Raw genomic sequence first — 25,043 nt, forward strand, 5'->3', positions numbered from 1 at the left:
AAGGGATTAAAAACAATTCAGTGCCCCAAATGTCTTAAAAATAATTCAGTGCCCCAAACCTATAAAAACAATGCCGTGCCCCAAATGTCCTAAAAATAATTCCGTGCCCCACAGGAGTCTGGCACTCAGGGATTCTGTTGCCTTTTTAGGACTTTTTAGCTCCACTTTGTTTAAGGATGAAAGATTCCTGCCTCCAGCCCTGGCTCGTGAATCACGGCCGTGGCACCGAGGAATCTGAACCTCTGTGTAGACCCTTCTGACACCCATGAATTAGGGGATTTTTCCTCTGGTAAATGTTCCTGCCTCCACAGGCAATTCCCTTTGTTATCTCTGGACAAGGAATGGATGGAGCAGCATCAGGGCTCTGGGACAACGTCCTTGCAACATGGTGGGTCATGGGATCCTCATCCCAGCGTGGCTCACAATCAGTTTGTTGTATCTGGGGCTTTTTTAGCCAAGGAAAAATCAGGCAATAGAAACATTTATGTCTCACTTCCAATTTACACTCCTCAATCCCTAAAAATGCAAATTTCAGGAACTTTTGAGGAGTTTGGGGGCAGCACAAGGGGGTTTTAGCAGTGCTGGGGAGTGGGCAGGACTCTCTGGAGGGGGATGAGGAGAATGAGGCACCGTGGGGTGAAGGGATTTGTGTCCAAGCTCGGAAAACATGGGAATAGCAGCCAGGAAGAGACTCCAGGGCCTTCCTCACAATGACTCTGTGGAATCCCAGAGTGGACACAAACAAACCCTCATTAAACCCTTCCCTGCCTTCTCTTGGGGTGAGGATGAATCATCTGCTACTCTTGTGGTTGATAAAAGTCTTCAGAAGCCAGAGAGGGACCCAAATTCCTGTTCCACTCTTCTTGGAAGAATTTGTGAAAGCTGCTTTATGAAACCTCCTGGCAACTTCTCCTGAGTTTCCAGGCCCCCTGGTCGCTTCCATGGTGCCAAAGATCTTCCCCCTCCCTGGAGATCCCATCCCTAGTTGCCTCTGGACACATCAGCAGTGGCCTGGATGGTTTCCATGATTTCCACATCAGCTCATGGGAATACTTGTGCCAATTTGTGTGCGATTTTCACCTCCCATGAGCCTCAGGCATGTGAGGAAAAAGCACAGAGGCAGCTGGGGAAAGGGAAAGGGAAAGGGAAAAAAGAATGGGAAGTGCCATCTTTGCTCCTGTCACTAGGCCTGTCCTGAGCTCCCATCCCGACTCTCCCAGCACAGCCTTTAGAATAAATCAGTTTAAATTGGATTTTAGGAAAAAAATCTTCATTGCCAAGCCATGGCACAGCTGCCCAGGATGGAGGCTCTGGGATGGACCAGTGACCTGGATCATGGCTGGGGTCACAGCGTCTCCCTGACACAGGGAGTTGTGAGCCAGCAGAGCTGAAAATTCTCTGGGATTTCTTTGATGAATTTGCAGTTACATTGGATCAGACCTCCAGAAAAGTGGGACAAAACCATTCTGGATTTCATCCCAATCCCAAAAATCCAACAGGCCCATGGTGCCTAAATTTTCCCCCAGGCCAATTTCAAAGATGCTTCAAGTACCTTTTGAGCAAATCTCCATCATCCACCCATCCATCCACCCATCCATCCACCCATCCATCCATCCATCCATCCCTCCTTCCATCCATCCACCATCCATCCATCCATCCATCCATCCATCCCTCCATCCATCCATCCATCCATCCATCCATCATCCATCCATCCATCCATCCATCCATCCATCCATCCATCCATCATCCATCCATCCATCCATCCATCCATCCATCATCCATCCATCCATCATCCATCCATCCATCCATCCATCCATCCATCCATCATCCATCCATCCATCCATCCATCCATCCATCCATCATCCATCCATCCATCCATCCATCCATCATCCATCCATCCATCATCCATCCATCCATCCATCCATCCATCCATCCATCATCCATCCATCCATCCATCCATCCATCCATCATCCATCCATCCATCCATCCATCCATCCATCCATCATCCATCCATCATCCATCCATCCATCCATCCATCCATCCATCATCCATCCATCATCCATCCATCCATCCATCCATCATCCATCCATCATCCATCCATCCATCCATCATCCATCCATCCATCCATCCATCCATCCATCCATCCATTCATCATCCATCCATCCATCCATCCATCCATCCATCCATCCATCCATCCATCCAACAAATTGGTCTGGTTTCCAACTCTCCCCTATAAATATGTCCCACAAAATATCAACAGGGCGCAGTTCCTGTAATTTATGGGAAAATAATCAAACAGCCCTGGAATACAAGAAAACAACAAGGAGAAACCCAAACAGAAAAATTCCTTGGATTTGTAAGTGAAGAAGAAATCTCATCTTCTGCTCTTACAAAATTTTACCAGGACAAAAATTCATGGATGAACTCAGGCCAGGTCTGCTGTCAGAGAATATTGGTATTTAAGCTTCATAGGACTTCCAGGAAATGTGTAAATATTGGGATGTTGTTTGGAGTTGTCATATTTTCCTGGATTTACATAAAACTGGATTTTTCAAGTAAACTAAAAAGAGCTGGATTCTCTTTCGGGCTTGGCTTTTCCAGTCTGGACAAACAGGCTGCCACAACAGCCTAAGCTCCTTATGATCCCACTGTGTCATTCCTACCTTGGGAAAGGGGATTTCAGTTCCTGCAGCTCAACAGTATAAAATCATCCAAGGAGTAGCAAGAGTTTGGCTGCTGTAAGGTTTTTGCTGGCTGGGTTTGGAATTATGGAATCATGGAATAGTTTGAGTTGGAAGGAACCTTAAAGCTCATCCAGTTCCACCCCCTGCCATGGGCTGGGACACCTTCCACTATCCCAGGATGCTCCAAGCCCTGTCCAGCCTGGCCTTGGACACTGCCAGGGATCCAGGGGTAGATACCATTTCTCTGGGCACCCTGTGCCAGGGCCTGCCCACCCTCATGGGGGGGAATTTCTTCCCAATGTCTCAACTAAATTTAAAACAGTTCCCCTTGTCCTGGCACCATCTTTTTCACAAGCCCTGCTGCATTCCCAGGCGATGGCAAGGGTGCCCCTGGAATTCCCCAGTCAGTCCCGCCCGGTACCAAAGCAGGGAGGATGCGGGGACGGGGGACGATGTGGGGATGCGGGGAGCGGGATGTGCTGACAGGGGATGAGGGGAGCGGGATGTGCTCACAGGGGATACGGGATGTGCTCACAGGGGATGCGGGATGTGCTCACAGGAGATACGGGGACGGTGGGGGCTGGTCGGATGGAGGCGGAGGCAGGCGGGTGAAGGCGGTCCCGGGGACAGCGGGGGACGGCGCTCGCAGCCTTCCCGGCCATAAAACGGCGGGGCCAGGGCCGGGCTGGCGGAGAGGAGCGGCGGGAGTGGCGCGGCCGGAGCGGCGAGGCCGGAGCGCACGGCGGGGAGCGCAGCGGAGCGGCCGGTCCTCCCTGCCGAGGTAACGGGGGCCGCGGGGTCGGGGTCCCCCGGCCGGGGAGCGCCGGGACGGCTGCGGCTGCGGGGCTGATCCGGGCTGTCCCCGCCGCTGTCCCGGCTTATGTCCCCGCCGCTGTCACCCCCGCTGTCCCCGCCGGGTCCGCGCCTGGAGCGGGCAGAGGGGACAGCGGGGCCGCTCTGCCCGTGCCCCCCGAGCCCCCAGCCCACCGTGGGCAGCCACCCCAGCCTGACAAAGGGATGCGAGCTCCGGGCACGGGCGGCTGCTGCCCGCTGGGCTGTGCCTTGGGCATGGAATCGGCAGGGAAAGGGAGTCAGAGCCACTGCGGGAGGGGATCGGGAAGCCGGGACCTCGCTGATCCTCTTTCCATCCTTCCGTCTCTTCCTTGCCCAAGTCACTCCTTGTTCAAAGACGATTCTCCCTGTGAGCCGGGAGGAGCAGTGGAACGCTGGCTCAGCTCTGCCCCCGTGCCCGAAAGTGCCCACAGAGTTCTGTCTTTGTCCTTTTATTGCTCCAAAATTTGTGTTGGGATCCTTTGAAGCAGCTCCTGGGAATATTTGCAGCAGGACATGGGGACGGGGTGAGCCCTTGGGCTGTTCCGTGGGTGTGGGACCGGTCCTGGGGGATCCCAACCTCCGAGCAGACCCAGGGCAGCACTGAGATCGCCCAGGGAGGGGGCAGAGCTGGAGGTCAGCCCAGGGAACCCCTTCCCTCCGTGGTCTCCCAAATGCCTGCAAAGAGCACGGCATGGATCCAGGCTCCGGCTGCTGAGCCAGGTTTATGTAAGCTGCTGATTTGCAGTGTCAAGAGATATCCAAGAATCGGCTTGTCTTTGGAAAATGTACAAATCCGTGGCATCTGCCACGGAGCAATTGCTGTAGCAGCAGCCCAGGATTTGTCTTGGTCCCAGCCCCTTGGAGATGTTCTGCCATCTCCCAGCTTGGCTGCGAGTCTGTATTGAGCACTTTCCAGGAGCAAGGACAGAGCAGGAGTGCCAAAAGGCTCTGTCCCTCTGTTCCTCTGTCCCTCTGTCCTTCAGGGAGCTGGTGCTGGTTTTGCCCAGCACCCCCGGGGTGCTCCTTGTGTGGCACCACGACCCCTCCAGCCCCGGCTCTGCGGGGCCCCTGCACCGGGAACTCCTCCCTCGGCAGCTGCTGCCTCCCGCAGGGCGCGGGGCTGGCGGGTCCCCGGGGTGTGACAGCCCTGCCTTTCCTGTTGTTGACAGCAGCCCCACGTCCCTGCACCTTCCTGGGCAGAGGGGCCAAGCCCCTCTGCTGCCTGGAGAGCTCAGGTGGAGACGGCACGGGCAGCCCACGGGCAGTGTGCCACGGTAGGAGAGGTGGCTTTGGATAATGCTGCTTGTTCCAGGAGCCAGGGACTGGGGAAGAGAGATGACTTCCAGACTCCTGGAGAGACAAGGATCCGGTCCTGCCCTGCCTGCTGACCCAAACCAGGCATTTAGTGGTGGCTTGGCAGTGCTGGATTGCACTCCATGATCTTAGAGAGCTTTTCCAATCTAAACAATTCCATGATTCCACGTGTGATCCGGCTTGGGATCGTTTCCAATCACCTGGGACTGGGGCAATGGCTGGGGGCCCCTTGGGATGCCCTGTAGTCAGTTGGGATCAGGGCAGCGGGCTGTGTTTTCTGGCAGTTCTAACACGGTTTCGACCCGTTTGTGCTGCAGGAGGGAGCAGCGGGAGCTCACCATGGCCCTGGCAGACCCCGCGAGCTGTGCCAAAGGCAGCGAGGACAACAGCCCGTTCCCTGACATCATCGAGCTGAACGTGGGGGGCCAGGTGTACATCACCCGGCACCCCACGCTGGTCAGCGTGCCCGGCTCGCGGCTCTGGGAGATGTTCACGCAGAAGAACACGCGCTCGCTGGCCCGCGACAGCAAGGGCCGCTTCTTCGTGGACCGGGACGGGTTCCTGTTCCGCTACATCCTGGATTACATGAGGGACCAGCAGCTGGTGCTGCCCGAGCACTTCCCGGAGCGCGGCCGGCTGCAGCGCGAGGCCGAGTACTTCATGCTGCCGGAGCTGGTGAAGCTGCTGGTGCCCAAGCTCAGCGAGCAGAACTCCCTGGGGGACGATCCCTGCCAGAGCGACCCCGAGGAGCCGTCCCCCGGCGCGGACGCGGCGCGCAGCCTGGGCTCGGCTGCCGCCGCGCTGCCCGGCGCCGCCGCCGGCATCGAGGGCCGCAGGGCAGGATTCATCACCATTGGCTACCGCGGCTCCTACACGCTGGGCAGGGACAGCCAGACGGACGCCAAGTTCCGCAGGGTGGCCCGGATCATGGTGTGCGGCAAGACCTCGCTGGCCAAGGAGGTCTTTGGGGACACCTTGAACGAGAGCAGGGACCCGGACAGGCCCCCGGAGAGGTACACGTCCAGGTACTACCTCAAATTCACCTTCCTGGAGCAAGCCTTTGACAAACTGGCCGATGCCGGCTTCCACATGGTGGCCTGCAACTCCACGGGCACCTGTGCCTTCGCCCACGAGCAGACGGACGACAGGATCTGGACCTCTTACACCGAATATGTTTTCTATCGTGAGTGACACAAAACCGACCCTCCGCCAACCAACCGCTGACTTTCCCTTTCCCGTCCCATGCTGGCTGTGGCCTAGAAGGTAGAGATCCACCCCCGAATCCCGGCGTCCTCCCTTTGCCTCCTTTTCAGTTGGTTCTTGGGTTTTTTCCCTCTTCCTTGCTCCACGTTGAACCTGCCCAGCTCTTCCTGGTAGCAGCTGCTGACCACCAACCTTCCTCCCTCTCTGTGACCTCTGCAGTCGCTCCCAACCCTCCCTGGATGTGTGGACTCGGACACTGCTGTGGACGTGGGCTGGGTGGGAGGGGTGGGACACACTGGACGCTGCTCTGGGCTGGCATTCCTGCAGCTGGATGGGCTTGGACACTGGACTGGGCTCTCTGTCCCATGCAGCTCCACGGGATCCTGCTGCACACACCAGGACCTGCCAAGGGGGTTCGGAGAGGAATCTTTGGGATAAAGACATGGGAAAGGTGGGAAGCAGAGCCGGGGAGGGGGTGGGGGTTGGGAAGTGGCAGCCTGGCAGCACGGCTGGATTGGCAGGAGCCCTGTAAGCAGCTTAGCCTGAGGCTGGCAGCGCTTGGGAAAGGGAGAGGCTCCCCCTGTGCTCGCAGCTCTGAGCTGAGACATCGCCGCAGCTCCGGGATGCCTCGGGAAGGATTCTGGGGGGGGATTTGGGGAGGGTGGGAGGGGCAGATGTTCTGTGAGGGAGGTGGGGGGGAGTGGGGAAGGTTTGATGTGCTTGGGGTGTAAAATGATTATACAGCTCTCCAACTCCTTGGAGCCTTGTCAGCCAAAATGTCCCTTCATTTTTTCTTGGGAGCACAATGGGAATCACAGGGATGATGCTGGAATGCTCTGGTGGTGGTCAGGCCACAGCTTCACCCAGCAAAGGGAATTTTGGCCATTTTGGTGATCCCCCATGAGGTGTCTCCAATCCCAGCTCTCCAGGCCCTCCTGGAGCTGGAGCTGCTGCTGCTGCTCTCCCCCACTGGGCGATGCAGAATAAAGAGACAGCCCGGAGTGGCCGTGTGCCCCCGTGCCCAGCTGGCACAGGACTGGGGAGGTTTGCTGGGGGGGTCCAAGAGGAGAAGGAAGGAAGGAACACAAAGTTATGGGAGCCTCTGTGCCCTGCTCTGCCCCTGCTGTGCCTGCTGGGCAGGATCCCAGGGTAGCACATCACCCTGGGTGATGCCCAGCCCCAGCTCTGGCACACGGCCTCAGCCTGCAGGGCAGGTGAGCCTGATGTCCCTGATGTCCCTGTCTGCTGCCTGTGCCTGTCCCCTGGTTCTCTGCCACCCATTCCTGGCACCCACCACCCATTCCTGACATCCACCATCCACCCAAGGCACCCATCATCCATCCCTGGCACCCACCATCCATCCCTGCTCCCACCACCCATCCCTGCTCCTTCACCCTCCATCCCTGCCCCTCCACCCTCCATCCCTGCTCCTGCCCTCAATCCCTGCTCCCACCTCCCATCCCTGCTCCTACACCCTCCATCCTGCTCCCACCACCCACCCCAGCCCCTGTGAAGCTCCTGGAGCTGCAGGATCTCTTCCCTGGCTGGACAGCATCCAAGGGGCCATTCCAGCTTGGGACTCATATGGGAGGAAGGTTTGCAGCTCCTTCCTGGAGAGGAGGGAGGGCTCTGGGGCCGACAGAAGTTTCAAACCAGGTTCTCCCTCTCTCCTGAAAAAGGGGAAGGCAAAAACGGTATTTTGACATTTTTCATGGTCCTGTTCCTCATTCCAACAACCTCTGGAAGAGGAAATGACAAGAGGCTTTTAAAAGGACAAGAAAAAGGAACTTGAGCTCTGTGTGTGCACAAAGAAAACCTTTAAATAAAGGGGGAGGGGACCTGCATTCCATATTTGCTTTATCTTTTTGAACTCGAGATTTTCCTAAGTAGGATTGGGAAGAGAAATTTCTGCCTTGTGGGAAATGGGGCCCTTTTGATCTTTTTCCCCACTGGAACTAGGCTGAAAAATTGATCTCCTGAGAGGAGGAATTTTTGCCTGAGGGAGAAACCAGAATGGCAGAGTCACCATTCTGGGGGTTTTGATGTGGCAGGTTCTGGGATCAGGGCTGATCCCCCACAGGAAACACGAGCAGGAGTTATTCCTGAATCCTTCCAGAGCCCGATGGTTTTCCTGGAAACTGAGACTTCATGAAAAAAACCCTTTTATTGAGATCCATCTCCACAAAAATGCACCCGATTTGGGGTTGTTTCTTTTCCTTGCATGTATTTAGTTATAGGAGAAGTGTCCTTGTCATGGCTGGGAGGAGAACCTGGCTCATTTGATCCCCAGGAAAGACCTTGGATCAAATAAGATCAAATTTGCTGGGAAATGGTGGCATGGAAAATCATCTCAGGGAGGTCTCCTCCTGTGAACAGTCCTGGCAAGCTGGGAAGAGCCAGGCAGCGAATGGCTGGAGTGAGCTGGGAGCTCTCAGGGCCTCGGGGGGACAGTGGAGAACCAATTCCCTGATGCTGCCTGGTTTTCCTGGGAACATTCCCATATTTCTGTGATTCCCAGACCCCAAGCTCCTTCTGGGCCATCCCTTGGGCTTGTTCAAATCACCCAGAGCTGCTCTGCTTGTTCTGTCCTTGTGCTCCCCCGAGCACCTCCCACCCCCAGGCTGTCCCCGAGAAAATCCAGCCTTGTCCAGCTCCTTCCCTGCTGGGTTTGGTCTTGGAGGTGGCTTTCCCTTCCCACCAAGAGGACAGGACCCTGCTCCTCAGCTTCCTGCCAGTGCAAGCGGGGTTAAGCCAAGCTCCAGGTGCTGCTGGGGGCACATCCTGCTCTTTTCCAGGTGCTCCATCCCCAGATCCTCCCCACCCCACTGCCTTCCAGGCCTGGGCAGAGGTTTGGGATGCCCCAGCTCATCCCTGGGAATGCTGGCACCCCGAGGGTAGGCACGTGGGCAGAGCACACCTGGAGCAGGGGTGGCTGGCACATTCCAGGGGGGAATTATCCACCTTGTCTGGGAAAACCAGGGCCGGCAGGGATCCCTGAGATTACTGAAATCTGCCTGCCCTGAGGACTCAGCAGCTTCTCTCATCCTGCTGGGAACGAGAGCTGAGGGCTGGGATGGCTTTGGGATGGGTTTTAAGGCAATGAAGTCCCAAGGGGTGTCCAGGCAGCAGATCCCGTGTGGGTCCCTCCCCTGCCCTCCCCCAGAGCTCAGCACACACCCAGGAATGTTCCCCGAGGGCACTTCCCGAGGAGCAGCACAGCCCAGCCTCTCATTTCCAGCTTCCTGGAAAAGCCTCCATCCCAAAATAAACCCCTGGTGGGAGGGAGGCAGAGCAAGAGCTGGGGCTGGCTCTGCCCTCCCAGGCAGGCTCCTGCCCACAAATTGCTGGTTGCTCCTCACAAAAACAGAGCTTAAGGAAAAGCCAGATCCCATCTGTCTCCATCAGGCACTTCTGCCACCCCTGGAGAACATCTGGAAGCACTTTGTGTCCTCGGCCTGGCTCCAGCCCCTCTCCAGGGGCACCCTTTGGAGGCAGAGGGGTCCCAAAGCCGAGCTCTCCCCACCTCGTGGAGCAGCTCAGTCCCACAGGGTGGAGAAGGGGACAAGGAGGCTCCTGTGGGGGTTAGAGGGGGACACAAAAATCCCATTCCCACTCCTGAAATGCCATCCTGCCACAAAAACCCAAGGGATTTGATGGAATGTTGAAATAGAAAGGATTTGGTGATGGAGGAGAGGGGAGAAGCAGCTGGAAGTTGGAACCAACCTCTTCCTCTCTCAGATAACCAGGGAATGGTTTGGCTTGGAAAGGACCTTAAAGCTCATCCAGGCCAGTCCCACCCCCTGCCAGACACAGGGACAGCTCCCACCATCCCAGGCTGCTCCAAGCTCCCTCCAAAATCCTATTAATATTAAAAATAAACCCCCCAAAGCTCCCTTTAACAACATGAGCATCCAGCACTGGGAAAAACCACCGGAAAGCAGGGGGATTTTCCAATTCCTGGTGCAGAAACTGCAGCCTGGATGCTTTGTTAGGAGGGATTTAACAAAACAAGGCTTTGGGCTCGGTTTAGCAGCTGCAGCTGCTGTGTTCTGACCACAGAGAGACTTCTGGGCCTCCTGCCCAAGGCTGTGGGGAGCAGGAGGGGGAAAGCAGATGAGTGTTTGGGTCCCTTGGAGGTTTTGGGAGCCGTTGGATGTGTTGGATTCTGGCGAGTGCCGGAGAATTTGCCAAACAAATCTCCTTCAACCTGCACTGACAGTTTGTGCTGAGCTTAAGCAGGCTGGACTTGGGGACATCCAGGTGGCTCCTTTCAAAGGCTCTGGCAGTCCAAAGTGTTTTCCTTCATTCCAGGTGATGGATGCCTGGGAATTATCCCCCCCCTGCTCCAGGAGGGCTGGGCAGGATCTGAGGGAAAGATGTTCCTGCAAATAACCTGAACCAGATTCCAGCTAAATCACTTTGGAGCCAAAGCACAACCTCTGCATCCCAAATGTTTGCTGTCCCTCCTTTCCCCCCTCCAGAATAAATCCCAGTGGGATAAATCCACTGGCTTGCAGAGCCCACCAACATCCTTAAAGGATGAATCCTTCCTGCACCTCCACACCCCTAAGAATTCATATCAGGAGTAAATTTAAGGTCCCTTCCCATACAAACCAGTCTGGGATTACATGATCTGGAATTTTGGAGGGAGATAGAGCCTTGTCATGGGCCTGTGCCATCATCCCAAGGATCCCTGTGGGAAGCAGGGAGGAGGAGCAGCTTGTTCCCTGGCCATGAAATCCCTGGAATGTTCCTCCCAGAGAACAACAGCCCCTTTCCAGCAGGAGCAGGCATACGGGTCTGCAGATTTTGGGGTCATTTCACAAGGAAAACTGCCTAAAAAATCAGATTTTTCCCTCAAAATTCAGCCTTTGAGTTCCCATCCAGTTAGAACCATGGAATATTCCAAACTGGAAAGGACCCCCAGGGCTCATCCAGTCCAGCCCTTCAGGAATGGCCCTGCAGGGATCAAGGTTTGTTTGCCTTTGGTTTGGGGCCCTTTCCGGGACGAGGGAGGGCCCAGCCCCGAAAACCCAAACAAAGCCCAAATGTTTAAGGCTCAAAGATGAAAAGAATAAATAAAGGAAACTGGAAAAAAAAAAGGAAAAAATCAAGTTTTCCAACCTTGTGCAGTGGGATTGGCTAGACAGGGAGTGTTTATTGGGGTCAGATGAGGAGTGCTCAGGAAGCTTTGGGGACCTGGAGAACCCAAAGGGACAACAAAACAACCTCGAAGTGGGGCTTGTGCCTCGCCCAGCCTGCCCTACCTCAGTTTCCCCAGGCCCAGCATGGGGACATGAGCCCTTTGAGGTCCTTGTCGGGCTGTTCTGGAGAGCAGAGCTCTGCTGGGAGCCATGGAAAGGATGCTCCAGGAGTTCCCTCCCCTCTGGGATGTGGGGAAATCCTTGCTCTTCTCAAACACAGCCTGCCCACATCTGGACCCCCAAACACTGACAGAACCATGGAATGCTGTCCTGGAATCATGGAATGGTTTGGACTGGAAAGGACCTTACAGCTGATGCAGCTCCATGGGCAGGGACCCCTCCGCTATCCCAGGTTTTTCCAAGCCTCACCCAACGCTTTCCCGCTCACTCCAGCTGTTTTTAACCAGGCAGGATAAAAACCCCGCCGAGTTTCACTGCTCGGCCCCACCTGGGATCAGCTCCTTACAGCTGGGACTCCCAGCCAAAGAAACCCCAGGATAATCCCAAATCCTTCCCCTCTCCGGCAGAACAAGGGATTAGAGGTGCTCGGTGCCGTTCCCCGAGCGCAGCCATTGTTCCCATTCGTCCCTAATTTGCTGTTAATGGAGCGCTCTAATCAACTCCAAGGATTCCATGCCACGGAGGAGCTCCCGCTGGGAGCGGCCTTTTCCAGCTGCAGGGATCCTGAGCCGGGAGGGCTGCAGGCTCTGGGGGTGAAGGAAAGGCAGCACAGGGGACAGGGACAGGGCACAAGTGACATTTCAGGAGCAGAGTCTGCATTTAACTGAGAGAAGAGAGAGGTAAACAGGAAATTGTTTCGCAACCTCCCGCCACCAGAGCTTCCCCTGCTCCTCTCCGCCGCCACGGACCCCAAGGCTTCCCAGGAAAAGGGTTTTTCCCTGGATCCCGGGATGCCTCTGCTCCCACGGGATCCCCTCGGTGTTTGGGGGTGCAGCAGCAAACCTGGCAGCCTAAAAATCCCCTCCCCGGGAGGGGAACCCGGCTGCTCCCCCAGACCCAGCGCAAGCAGGAGCAGCCACGGCCTCCATCACTCCAAGAGCTCCCAGCGGGGATTCTGGAGCAGGCAGAGCCTCCCTGACGTTTGGGGTTCCCGATTTTTCCTGCAGCTCTTGCACCTTTTAAAGGCCCAGCTGCTTTCCCAGCTCCTCATCCCCGTCACCGTCACTTCAGCCTCAGCGGAGCAGCTCCAAACCCGAGGGAAGCGAGGGCGCAGCCAACGTTTCCCATTTTATTCCCAAATTATTATTGTCCTTTGCGTGCCTGGAGGGGATTTAACACAGCCCCCAGGGGAGCACAAAAACCCCCATTAACTCCGCGCCGCAGCCTTTAACGAGAATTTGGCTCCAGGGAAACTGAAATCCCCAGGTCCTGGTTTGGAAGGATTCCCGGTCTTCCCGAAGTCAGCAAAAGGGGCCAGGAAAGCACTTCCAGCCGGCTGGAAAGCTGAGCAGGCACTGAGGGGCTGCCATAAGGTTCTGGTGCTAAATACTCCTCCCAGTTCCTGACATTTCGGAGTGGTTTTAATCCCCCCCCCGTCCGCAGCGAACCGCAGCTCCTGGAAAGTGCAGCTGCTTCCTTCCAATGGGATTAATTTGTATTTGGATGAGGAATGAGGTTTTGGCACCAGGGATCTCCACCGTGAGCGGTTCCTCTCCCTGCGGAGCTGAGGTCATCCGGCAGTGTCATGGAAATGAAGGACAAACTGTCCTGGCTGCTGTCACCGAGCCTTGGCAGGGGCAGGAACCCTCCCCGCGCTCCCAGATCTGTCACCGGGTCTGTTCCCGGGTTTGCTCCAGGGTTCGTTCCCGGGTTCGTTCCCGGGTTCTTTCCTAGGTCTGTTCCCTAGTCTGTTCCCAGTTTTGTTCCCGGGTCTGTTCCCGGGTTCTTTCCCAGGTTTGTTCCCAGGTTTGTTCCTAGGTCTGTTCCCATGTTTGCTCCTGGGTTTGCTCCCGGGTTTGCTCCCAGGTCTATTCCCAGCTCTGTTCCCTGGTTTGTTCCCAGTTCTGTTCCCAGGTTTGCTGGGAGGGGCTGGTTCCCCCTGGGGGAGGAAGGTTCCTCTCTCCCCTCCATCCCACCCGGGATCTGCCCCTTCCAGCTGGGGCTGGTCCCACCTGCCCTGCTCGTGTTCCCCCTGCATCCTGCAGCAGCAGCAGCCTGGAATTGTGGAATGCTTTGGATTGGGAGAGACCTCGAAGCCCATCCAGTACCACCCTGCCATGGCAGGGACACCTCCCACTGTCCCAGGCTGCTCCAAAGCCCCTCTAACCCGGCCTTGGGCACTGCCAGGGATCCAGGGGCAGCCACAGCTGCTCTGGGAATTCTATCCCAGCCACTCCCCGCCCTCCCAGCCAGGAATTCCTTCCCAGTATCCAATGTCTGGGGCTCGGAGTGGTCACTGCGACCTCCCGTGCTCGTGGATGAGATCAGCAGCTCCGTGTACTCCAGATAATTAATTGGATCGTGGATGAAAGCGTTGGAGGGGGCTGGGAACGGCTGGAGCACTTCGGGTGTGCTCAGAGCAGCTCTTCCATGCTGATCCAGGGACGTTTCTTTTGGTTGGTTTATTTTGTTTGTGGGGTTCCTTTTTTCTCTTTATATTCCAAAGACCAAAATCAAACCAAAAACAATAATCCCCAGCCATTATTTAAATAATAGGAGCAGCTCGGAGCCACTGATTTAAAGGGATTTAACTCCAACCTTAAAGCCAAGAGTGCTGCAATTTCCTGATTAATTCTTCCACACAAAAAAAATCAAGGATAAAAGCCCTCCTGGCCTTGCCCCTGCTCTCCCTGGATCCTTCCCTTCCCCAGGGAAACAATCCTAGCTCTCTCATGAGCCTCTGAAGTTGACTTAAACGCCACCAAGGTTTGTGAGACATCCAGGGGACATTCCCAAGGCACATTCCTGTGTCCTGTTTGTCATTCTGTCCATCCCACTGGAAGATTCCCCATCAGAGCTGATGCCAAGGTCCTTTCCCACCAACCTCCACCACCCCATTATTCCATTTCCTCCATTTTCCTCTTGGCTTTTCCTCTTTCCCCCTTTCCTGGGTAGTAAAAGCCCTTCATCCCCAGCTGGCCTCTGGGGAACATCCCATTATTCCATTATTTATATGTTGGGAGCAAACTCTTGATTCCATCTCTCCTTTTGTCTCCCTTAATAAGCTTTTAATCCATGCTGGATGTTCAACAATCCCCCCTCGGCTCCAGAGTTTCCCTAAGAGCCTCTTGGAGGGCCTTTATCCAAGAGCCCTCAGGAAAATGGAATAACTGCTCTCCATTAGCCACAAATTTGTGGACTGAGCATAAAACCAAAGGATTCCCCCCCCCCCATGTTTATTAGAAGGGCTTAATTCTGCTTTTAATTATGATTTCAGTTTAATTAACACACAGCCGCAATTCCTAAATGGAATTTGCAAATGTGCTCAGGTAAACCTTTTATTCCATGGGAAAATGCACATCTGGGATTAATTATGACTGGTGCCAAACTGATCATTAATGAAGCTTTAGGGTTAATTAGAACCAGGTGCAAATTTTTCAGGAAGGGCTGGAAACAGCGCAGAAAATCCCTTTTTTTTCTGGTAAAAAATGTGTTTATTCCTTCAGCTCCCACACAGAATTTCCCAATTTCCCCCTTTCCAACAATATTTCAGTATTAAAGGTAATTTTCACCTCCCTCCCCTCATTATGGTAATGGGTTTCCAGGGAAAACTCCAATAGCAACTGGCTCCAGCCAGGCAGAGTTGCCTCATTCCAGCCCCCTTTGCTTCCAGCAAAAGCCATGGAATTAATAAAGCAATTGGGAATGACTCCAGACTTCCCCTCCTTCTCTGTGAGTGGAAAACAGGTTCTTGATCCCATTTCACAGCTGAGGATTTCAGGGATGGAGAGCAGGGAATATTCCTCAGGCTTCCAAGGAGCATGAGGGTGGCTCCCTCACTTCTTCATGGAAAAACCTTGGGCTGTTGTGGTGCCCAGGCTTGATCTGATCCCAAATCCTGGGGAAGGGGATGCACCAGGACACTGCTTTGGTTCTGCTCCTACAGGACATCTGGGATCTAAATTCCCTTTCCAGCAGCTCCTGGTTTTTGCTAGTACAGGAGCAACTCTTGCTGAAATTGGGATGGGGTTGAGCTGGAGAACTTCCCAATGGATTAAGGTGTTTCCCAACTTCCAAAAGGCAGGAAATGTTGGGAGGAGCCCAGATATTTTGGAAAATAAAACCTGGCTGAGCTCATAGCACATCCAAGGGGAAAATCCTAGGGAATGATTTTTCACAGGACACAACCACAGCACTCGTTTTCCTTGCATCCCTCTTCAGTGGGGTGTGGATGTGGAAGAGCAGAATTCCATGATTTTGGAGCAGGATCCAGACCCACATGTGGGTGTGTAGGTGTGGAGGGAGGTCACTAGAATTCCATGATCTCAGAGCACAGATCCAGACCCAAACCTTCTCCTTTATTTCCAGGTCCCGTTGTGCGAGGCCAACTCTCCAGGCAGCTCTCCAGGCACTGCAGCCTTCCAGGTAAATCCATGGAAAAGATGTCCTGGGGGAAACCTGGGACCGGGGCAAGGAAGGATCCCAAGCATCTGAGTTTCAGCAGTGGCTGTGATTCCCAAGGGTCCCAGAGCTTGGTGGCTCCTTGGTGGCTTCCACCCCTTCACCACATCCATGGGATGTCCCCAAAGCCGTGGTGTTTGTTGGACAACATGGATTTGAGGCCAGAAGTGGAGTTCAGCCAACACTTTCCAGTGGTGGCTTTGAAATCTTCCATACCCCGGGAAGCAGCAAGTGCCCATCTGAAATAAAATGGGATTAATGCAGCTTTTCCAGCAGAGCAGAGCACAGACAGCCAGCACATGGAGGGGGTTTTGTTATCCCTGGGATGAGGGAAAACCAGGACAGAGCAGCTCCTCTGCTCCCAGTGTTCCAGGGATTAACCCAAAATCCCAGAGAGCCGACGGGAGGAGCTGGAAGAGGAACAAACTTCTGGAAAGCTCCACCAAGGTGTGCAAAGCCTCTGGAAGGAGCAAACCCTCCCTCGGCTCCTGGCACTGCTCCAGCCTCCGCCTCCTCCCCCCAATCCTATTAGAATTAGAGGGATAGAGCTATAAGAGGAAAGTCCATTCCCAGAGCAGCACTGACAGCTTGGCCTTTAAATCATTAATAAGCACAGGCTGCAGGTCAGCACGTGGGAGTGGGAATCCAGAGCCCTGGAGCTCTGCTGGAATGTTTGGGAACACCTGGAGAAGCCCAGCAGTGAGAATGAAATGAACGAAATGAATGAAATTCAGCATTGCTCTCATTCCACAGAAAATCTTTCCCCTTCCACTTGTGTGCCAGGAATTCCATCCCAAGCCATGTCCCTGTGTCCTGGCTAGGTGTGGTTCTGCCCAAAAGGCTTTGGAATGCCCCACTGGAATGGAGCTCAGCTCAGATTCCCTCCTCCAGGACTTTGGGACTTAACTGGGTGCAAAACCAGCCACTCTGGGATATTACTTGGAATTAGGAATGGAACCTTTCCAGCTGCCCTGGCAGTGACCACAAAGCCTCTGGATGAAGCTGGTGGTCCTGGGAAGCAGGGTGCCCTGGGTAGAGCCTGGCAGGAGTCAGGAATTGTCTCAGGAACCACAGTTAATGAGGGAGGCCATGGGCACAGGGCCTGCTGGGATCCTGCTGCCATCTCCTGGAGGCTGCACCTTCTTCTGGATCACGATGGATCCTGGAGGTCCAGCCTGGCCAGGCTGTCTCTGGGCACATTCCTGCCATCCTGGATTCTGGCAACCACTGAACACAGAATCCTGCTCAGCTCTGGGGGTCTGGGGAGCTGGAGCACCCAGCTCCATCCCCTGCCTCCCTTGGCCAGGTGGAGCAGGATTGCCTTTATACCAAATCAGGGTGGCCTTGGTCCACCTCTGGAAGAGCAGGGTTAGGTGGGATGTTGGGAAGGAATTCCTGGCTGGGAGGGTGGGCAGGCCCTGGCACGGGGTGCCCAGGGAAGCTGTGGAAGTGTCCAAGGCCAGGCTGGAGCAGCCTGGGATAGTGGAAGTGTCTTGGGGGATCTTCCTGGGTGATGATTCCGTGATTCCCTGCCTGCCTGGTGGGAAGAGCTGTGGAACTGGAGCACCCAGGGGATTTGCTGCTCTCTGTGCCAACGGGATGATCCCGCTCCAACGTTCAGCCATGGAGAGGCAAATCCCTTGGATGGGGCAGGAGCTGCAGCTGGATCCAAAGGCTCATCCAGGCTGTGTGGCAAATGGAAGTGTCTGTGTGGAAATGTCAGGGAAGAAAATGATGGAAAGCTAAGCACTAATCCCAGTGTAGGATAAACATTTGTATTCCTCCCTGTTTGCAAATCCATGGAAATAAGGCAATATATGGAAAGGCAGGGATAGAAAGGTTTAGGAAAAAGGCAGGAGAGCAGGACCAAAGTAAGGAACGGCAATTCCTGGTGGAAAATGTGGGATGTGGTTACAGGCACTGCCCAAATCTCAGGGATGACCCCAAGAAGGGTTTGGGACACACTGGGAGTTTTCCTGATAATTTCTCCCCCTGGAAACCCAGCGTGGCACTCTGGGAGGGGTTTTGGATTCCATTCCCATCCACCACTCTTCCCACATTCCCTGGGCATCATTTCCTTTCTAAGATTTTCTCCCTTGGGTGTTGATTTTTAGGAAGCTCCTGGCTCAGCCTTCCTGTTCCTGAGCCTTCAGAACCAGAGCAGAGCCCCAAAAAACCCATGTCCTCCTCCGAGCCCATCCTGGACCTCAAGGGAGACACGGTGGAAGCCCTTCCAGGTGAGAACAGCAGTTCCAGGTGGGGATCAGCAATTCCAGGCTGGATGCAGCTCAGGCTCACCAGGAGCTGCTCCTCCTGGAAGAATTCTTGGCAAAGTTTTGCCATCCACACTATGGATCACCAATCCCAATAAATAGGCAGGTCTTAGAATCATCGTTATTTCTGTGGGAAAAGGCCCCTAAGACCATAGCCCAGCCACTCCCAAGTGTGGCAATACCCAATGTCCCCAAATGCTGCATGCTCAGGGATTTTAAATCCCTCCAGGAGTGGGGACTCCAGCCCTGGGCAGCTGTGCCAGGCCTGGAAAAACTTTTTGGGGAATAAAGAGTTTTCCAAAGGGATTGGTTTGGTATTGGAAATGCAGGGGAAAGAATGATGCATCTGACCCCATCTTATCAGAAGGCTAATTAATTACTTTACTATACTATATTATTCTGTATTGTATTACTTTATATTATATTTCATTTAAACTGAATTTGCTCAGCACTCGGCTGCCTTTTACTGCACAGCATTTCGTGACTGTCAGCTGACAGTTCTGACACACACACATGGATTCAATTGGCTAATGAATCAAAACACTCCCACTAGAATTTAATTATTAATTTTTTTTAGGTAAGCAATCTTTTACAATGCATTCTGCTTGTGAACAACACAGGAGCAGTAAATGAGATAAGAACTGTCTTTTCTTTCTCTGAGTTTCAGAGAATGTGAGTCTCAGAAATATTCTTGGGAAGTTGTGCCCTGCTTTTCTCTGTGCAGAGAAATGTGGCCACAGCTTGGCAAGGAGGGAGAGCTGCTTTTGGTGCCAAGCCCTCAGCCCAGACAGATGTTTTGCTGATGCAGAGCAGGATGGCTCCAAGGCTCCCACCAGCCCAGGCCTCTGCCCGTCCCCGGGGTTGGACCTCTGGTGTCTGAATCCCTCATAATTCCCACCCTGGCCACAAAACTGGAGTGGCTGCTCTGGAAAAGTGAGGGAACCACGCAAAGCCCTGGCTGGGACAGCTGCTGTCCTTCCCTCCCCTCAGCTGGCTGCACTCCCAGAGCAGCCCCAGGCTGCTCCTGCTCATCCCATCCATGCTATCCCAAAGGATTGGGCAAGGAGCTGCAGCATCCCAGCTCTGGGAAAAGCAAAACTTCTGCCCATGGAGAGAAGGCAGCGAGAGCTGGGAGACCTTTGGAGAGGGGACTGGGAGAATCTGCAGAATCACAGAATGGTTTGGGTTGGAAGGGACCTTGAAACTCCTCCTGGTCCACCTTTATGCTGTCCCCGGTTGCTCCCAGCCCCATCCAACCTGGCCTTGGACACTTCCAGGGCTGGGGCAACCACAGCTTCTCCAAGCAGTGTGCCCAATTCAGAATGTTCACCTCTAGACATGGCTACATTTAGGACTTTGAAAAGGAGGTATTTTTTTATAGATACACCGCTAAAAATTGCTTGTAGTCAGTGTGGTCACCTTCCCTCTGAGAGGGAATTTGGGAGACATTTGGAGGGGGGATTTGGAAGACCTTTGGACGGGGGATTTGTTGTTCTTTTTCTCTGTTTTCCTGGGAATGCCAAAACTGGAGCAGATTAGAGCAGATGTTAAATTAATCAGTGAAAGGGAATATCCACTGCTAAATGTGTCTGTTTTATATATATGGATAAAAATAAGCAGGAAAAAAATACTTGGACTGCACAGATCCACAGAAAACTGCCTAAAACCGACAGCAGAGCTCCCAAAAAAACAAAAAAGGGAATGTTTTGGAAACAAGAACAGCTGCACAGGGGATGGATTGAATTGCAGGAATCAACTGTGATGAAGGCAGCCAAAATTCCAGCCCCAAACACTGCTCCCCTCGCTCAGCTCTTGGGCGTGGGCCCTGCCAGCTCCAGGGAGGGCAGGAAATCGGGAGAATCAGGAGGAACTGGAGATGAAAGGCGCCGTGGGATAAACGGGAACAGTAATTAGGTGCTGATGGTTATCGGCTGGCTCGGGGGGCGGAGTGGCCAGGGCTGATTTAGATCCCGGCAGGAGCTGGCCGGGAATTAAAGGCACAAAAACCTTGGACGGGTTTGTTCCAGCTCCGAGGGATTGAAGTCCTGGATAACAAAAGGTGGCTGGAGTTAGATCTCCATCTGTCAGTCCCGACACACACGAGGATTTAAAGGCTAAAAAGGTCGGAATTGTGCAGCATCCCATGCTCAGGAGTCATGGAACAGAATCCCAGACTGGCTTGGCTTGGAAGGGACTTTAAAGGTCACCTAATCCCCCCTGCCGTGGGCAGGGACCCCTTCCACTGTCCCAGGCTGCTCCAGGCCCCACTGTCCAGCCTGGCCTGGGACACTGCCAGGGATGAGGCAATGCAGCCTCGATTCCAGGCTGGAGGCATTCCCACATTCCAGCCATTCCTGCAGCCCGTGGATATCCACAAGCACTCAGCAAACACTGATTTAATTTAGATGAAGGATCTCCAGGGCATTTCCTGCAATCACATTATCCCTACATGGACCGAGATCCTGCAAAGTCGAACATCCCTGTAAAACTGGAACATATGCCCAGAGCAGCTGCGGCTGCCCCTGGGTCCTGGCAGTGCCCCAGGCCAGGCTGGACAGGGCTTGGAGCACCCTGGGACAGTGGGAGGTGTCCCTGCCCATGGCAGGGGTGGAATTGGATAAGCTTTAAGGTCCCTCCCAACCCAAATAATTCCCGGCCTCCAAGATTCCTATAAAAGATGGAATTGTGAGCTCCATACCCACAGGGTGATGTTTGTGAGCACATCTCCATAATTTATGCAATTCCTGATCTTTTTCTCACAGAGAACCTGGGAGGAACAGGGCAGCAGAGCTCCTGCCCACCACGGGACACTCCAGGGGGAGGACAGTCCCTGGAACACAGGGAGCCAATGCCAGCAGGTACCAGTGTCCAGCTTTCCTCCAGCCCAGGGAACTGCACCTCCCCTCCAAGGAACCCCAGCCCTCAGAAAAATCCCTGCCCCCACCTTGCCTCCTCCTGGCAGCTGCTGTATGATGGAGGAAAATCTGGATTATTCCAGATTTCCTTCCCAGGATGGCCCTTCCTTCCCAGGGCTCCAAGGTCTTTCAGGAGGTGCCTTTTGCAGTTTGGAATTTTTTTTATTTTTTCCCTCACCTTCTTGCTGAGCTTTTTGAACAGCAGGAATGAATTACAAAAGGAGAATCCAGGGAGAGTTGAGCTGGGTTTTCTGACGCCTGTGTCACGAGTTTGGGGCTCCAACAACTCTCTGCACCTGAGCTTGGTGCCTCCTGCCAAGGGATCTGGATTCCCTGGGGATCTAGCTGGCACCATTGGCACTGCCAGGGCCCTGTGCCAGGGCTGGGTACCAGAGCACTTTGGCCCAGCTGCACAGGAAGCTCCCAGTGCTGTTCCCAGCTGGATTAATCCCATAGAACAGAAGGATTCATGCAGAGTCAAGCACTGAGATGATGGGATCCAGTAGGTGGCACAGGAGCAGCTGGTTTGGATTGGGCATTGGGATGTTGAGGATGCACCCTGGGGATGCTCTGACCCTGGTACCCCCTTCCCACACTTCCCAAACCCAACGTGCTCTTCCAGCTCAGCTGGAAACTTCTATCCACCTTTTTTTTCTTTTTTGTTCACATCACCCAAGTTTGAGAAGCTGGAGGGAATTTGAAGATCCCTCATTTGGGATCACCCAGAAATGTCCTATCCCCCCCATCCATGCCAGGGGGAATAAAATTCCCACCCAGCATCCCTGGGGATGGAAGCAGCGTGGGAGAGCAGCAAAGCCAGCTGCCCATCCCTGTCCCTGCTGCAGCCTCGGGAATAACAAAGCGCTGTCCCAGAGCCGAGGGGCGGGGACAGTGTGGGGACAGCGTGTGCTCCCCCCAGGGTGGGGACAGTGAGTGCTGCCCACAAACCCGCGGCAGGAGCCGGTAATTGCCCCCAGCAGGATTCCAGCGGCTCCACGGGGAAGTGTCGCTGCTGAATTTAATTGGAGCTCTAAAGCACAAGTGGCACCGGGGAAGGAAATCTGTGGGAGAGAAGATCAGACAGATCAGCCAGGCCGGTTCCTTTTCCCAGGGCAGCAGCTGGAGGGACACTCAGGGTTGTGGGGTGTCCTTGGGTCATCCAGGGGTCACCCCATCTTAATGCCAGAGGAGCTCAAATGTCAGGAAAGATAAACCTGAGGAGGAAAATGGGATGCCCAAAGCTATGGGAAAGAGGAGACCACAGAGCTGCTCCAGGGCTGGAGCCCCTCTAGAGCCAGGCTGGGAGAGCTGGGGGTGCTCACCTGGAGAGGAGAAGGTTCCAGGGAGAGCTCAGAGCCCTGCCAGGACCTGAAGGGGCTCCAGGAGAGCTGCAGAGGGACTGGGGACAAGGGATGGAGGGACAGGACACAGGGAATGGCTTCCACTGCCAGAGGGCAGGGATGGATGAGATATTGGGAATTGGGAATTGTTCCCTGGGAGGTGGACAGGCCCTGGCACAGGGTGCTCAGAGCAGCTGTGGCTGCCCCTGGATCCCTGGCAGTGCCCAAGGCCAGGCTGGACACTGGGGCTGGGAGCAGCCTGGGACAGTGGGAGGGGTTCCTGCCATGGCAGGGTGGGGCTCATGGGCTTTGAGGTCCCTTCCCACCCAAACCATTCTGGCATTCTGAGATTAGGAGCAGGGAAACTGTAGGGATGTGGGTTTGTAGCCTGGCACCAGCCCTGCCAGACCACCCAAAGGACATCAGGCTGGTGGGATAGGAGGAATATTCAGGAGCCATTCCCTGGAAACCTGGATTTGATCTCAGCCTGGTGACCTGAACAGTGCCTCAGACAGGAATAATGGGATGTAAAATGGAAAACTTTGGAAAATAAATGTTATCCTGAAGCAGCCACAGCTATGGGATGCTCTGGGAGCTGAGATGCTGGAGAGGAACTGAAGGATTTGAATTCACTCCCCGGCTCGGCTGGAGGCTCCTCCTGGGAATTTGGGTGCTTAAATTCCCCAGCCTTAGCTCCACGTTTCCCAAAAGCAGCTCCCAGGTTCACAGATAAGATGATTAAAGCAGCTTTGAGGCTTCATCCCATCACTCAAAGAATTTGGGGCAAAGTTTCATTCCTGTAACTTCCTGGAGAGATTTGCCAAAAAAAAATCCATCCTTCAAGGGTTCTGCTTGCTGATGGATGACATTCCTGCTTCCACCTCCAGCAACTGCAGAGCTCGAGCTGCTCAGCAAATGTCAAAATGGGGGAAAAAAATAAGAGGAAGGAGAAGGGAGAAAATAATTCCAACTCTGTCCTTACAAAAGTCTTCAAGGAAAAAGAAGATCCCCCCTGACATTTTCTGCTTCTGTGCAGGGGGCAAAGAGCGTGGTGGGGGATTTTAAATAGGAACAGTTCATTCCTTGTTCTGTATCACTGCCACCAGCTGTATTTTTAAAAGAATTCCCAGCGGGTCTCTCCCCTCCCTCATGTCCCGCTCCTCACACTCCTCTCTGCTTTCCCTCCCAGCCCTCGAGGACGCTGCGGAGCCGAGGGAGAGCCCCGGGAGGAGGCAGGAGCCGGCTGAGCCCACCCCCGGCAGGGCCGCCCAGCCCGAGGGGAAGGAGCCCAGCCCCAGCGGGTCCCCGCCGTGGCCAGAAGCCCCCGAGGAAAGCCCAGCCCGGCCCAGCACCCTGGACTTGGGCAGCTCCCTGCAGAGGCTGGAGGGGCTGAAGCCGGCGGGGCAGCGGCGGGGCAGTGACCGGGCAGCGCTCGGGGACAACGGCGGGGAGGCCACCATGGGCATCGCCACCATGGCCATCACCATGGCCAGCAGCATGACCACCAGCACGGCCACCACCAGAGCCACCACCACGGCCAGCAGCATGACCACCACCATGGCCACCACAACGGCCACCACCACAGCCACCACCACAGCCACCACCACGGCCACCACCACGGCCACCACCACGGCCACCACCACGGCCACCACCACGGCCAGCAGCACAGCCACCACCACAGCCACCACCAGGGCCAGCACAACAGCCACCACCACAGCCACCACCACAGCCACCACCATGGCCACCACCACGGCCACCACCACGGCCACCACCACAGCCACCACCACGGCCACCACCACAGCCACCACCATGGCCACCACCATGGCCACCACCACAGCCACCACCACGGCCACCACCAGGGCCAGCAGCGAGGAGCGCCGGGCCCTGCAGTCCGAGCTGGGCAAGTGCATCGAGGAGTTCCGCAGGATCCGGATCCCGGCCGCCTTTCCCAACAAAAAGAGGCAGTGGCAGAGCGAGCTGCTGAGGAAGTACCAGCTCTGAGAGCAGCCCTGGCTCCCACCCAGGAATGATCTCTCCAGGCTGGTGGGTGGCTGTCCCAGCGGGGCACGGCTCCTCCACGCTCCCAAGGAGAGGAGCAGAGGTGGCTCCTGGAGCCCATCCAGATGTCGAAAGGGTCACAAGCCTGTCCCCACCATGGCCATGGAGGGGATGCTCCATGGCCTCCGGGGCACAGGCACAGCTGGAGGGGGTCGGACAAGGAAGGATGTTCAGGGTGGTGTTCAGCAGCAGCAGAAATTCCCACATTTCTGAGACTGAGTTTCCCTGGCATTTCAAACAATAAAATCAAGTTGGTGTCCGAAGTGAGCTCCAGTCTCCTCATGGCTTCGGGGCAGAGGTGGGAATTTGGCTCTTCAGAACCCTCCAAGTGGCTGGGTGATGGAGTTTCCTGAATTGCTTGGGTTTTGGGGCTGTGGAAGGGGAGACCAGATCCACATTTTTATTCCTTTTATATGGAGCCAGGTCAGTAAAGTGTTTGGGGAAGTGTTCAGGGAAGTGTTTGGGGAAATGTTTGGGGAAGCTTTTAGGGAAATGTTTGGGGAAGTGTTCAGGAGAGTGTTCACAGGGGCATGGAGAGCAGTGCAGTGTGAGGTGACCCTGGGCAGAGCTGGCAGCCAGGAAAAGGCTCTAATCCCACCTCATTCCCTGCACGGGACCCCCAATTCCTGGGAGACTG

At 54.8% G+C, this 25,043-nt stretch overlaps 2 protein-coding genes across 2 annotated transcripts; both read left to right on the top strand.

The window, feature by feature from the left end:
* Positions 1-3,363: 3,363 nt before the first annotated feature.
* LOC132333816 (BTB/POZ domain-containing protein KCTD12-like) lies at positions 3,364-6,812 on the top strand. Its single transcript, XM_059859276.1, has 2 exons — positions 3,364-3,465; positions 5,150-6,812. Exon 2 carries the CDS (start codon positions 5,172-5,174, stop codon positions 6,021-6,023), a length of 852 nt encoding a protein of 283 aa, XP_059715259.1. The 5' UTR covers positions 3,364-3,465; positions 5,150-5,171; the 3' UTR covers positions 6,024-6,812.
* Positions 6,813-15,410: 8,598 nt separating this feature from the next.
* Positions 15,411-24,669, top strand: LOC132333815 (spore coat protein SP96-like). Its single transcript, XM_059859274.1, has 4 exons — positions 15,411-15,784; positions 17,935-18,057; positions 20,856-20,951; positions 23,538-24,669. The coding sequence occupies exons 1-4, from the start codon at positions 15,679-15,681 to the stop codon at positions 24,347-24,349; spliced, it is 1,137 nt and encodes a 378-aa protein (XP_059715257.1). The 5' UTR covers positions 15,411-15,678; the 3' UTR covers positions 24,350-24,669.
* Positions 24,670-25,043: the final 374 nt, after the last annotated feature.

Source organism: Haemorhous mexicanus, chromosome 14 (genome assembly GCF_027477595.1).
Source record: "Haemorhous mexicanus isolate bHaeMex1 chromosome 14, bHaeMex1.pri, whole genome shotgun sequence".
Classification (NCBI taxonomy): domain Eukaryota; kingdom Metazoa; phylum Chordata; class Aves; order Passeriformes; family Fringillidae; genus Haemorhous; species Haemorhous mexicanus.

Coding starts and splice junctions, on each gene's coding strand:
- LOC132333815 (XM_059859274.1), top strand. CDS start 15,679: ATGATCTCAGAGCACAGATCCAGACCCAAACCTTCTCCTTTATTTCCA. Junction 15,785..17,934: donor CAGGCACTGCAGCCTTCCAG/GTAAATCCATGG, acceptor GTTGATTTTTAG/GAAGCTCCTGGCTCAGCCTT. Junction 20,952..23,537: donor CAGGGAGCCAATGCCAGCAG/GTACCAGTGTCC, acceptor TTTCCCTCCCAG/CCCTCGAGGACGCTGCGGAG.
- LOC132333816 (XM_059859276.1), top strand. CDS start 5,172: ATGGCCCTGGCAGACCCCGCGAGCTGTGCCAAAGGCAGCGAGGACAAC.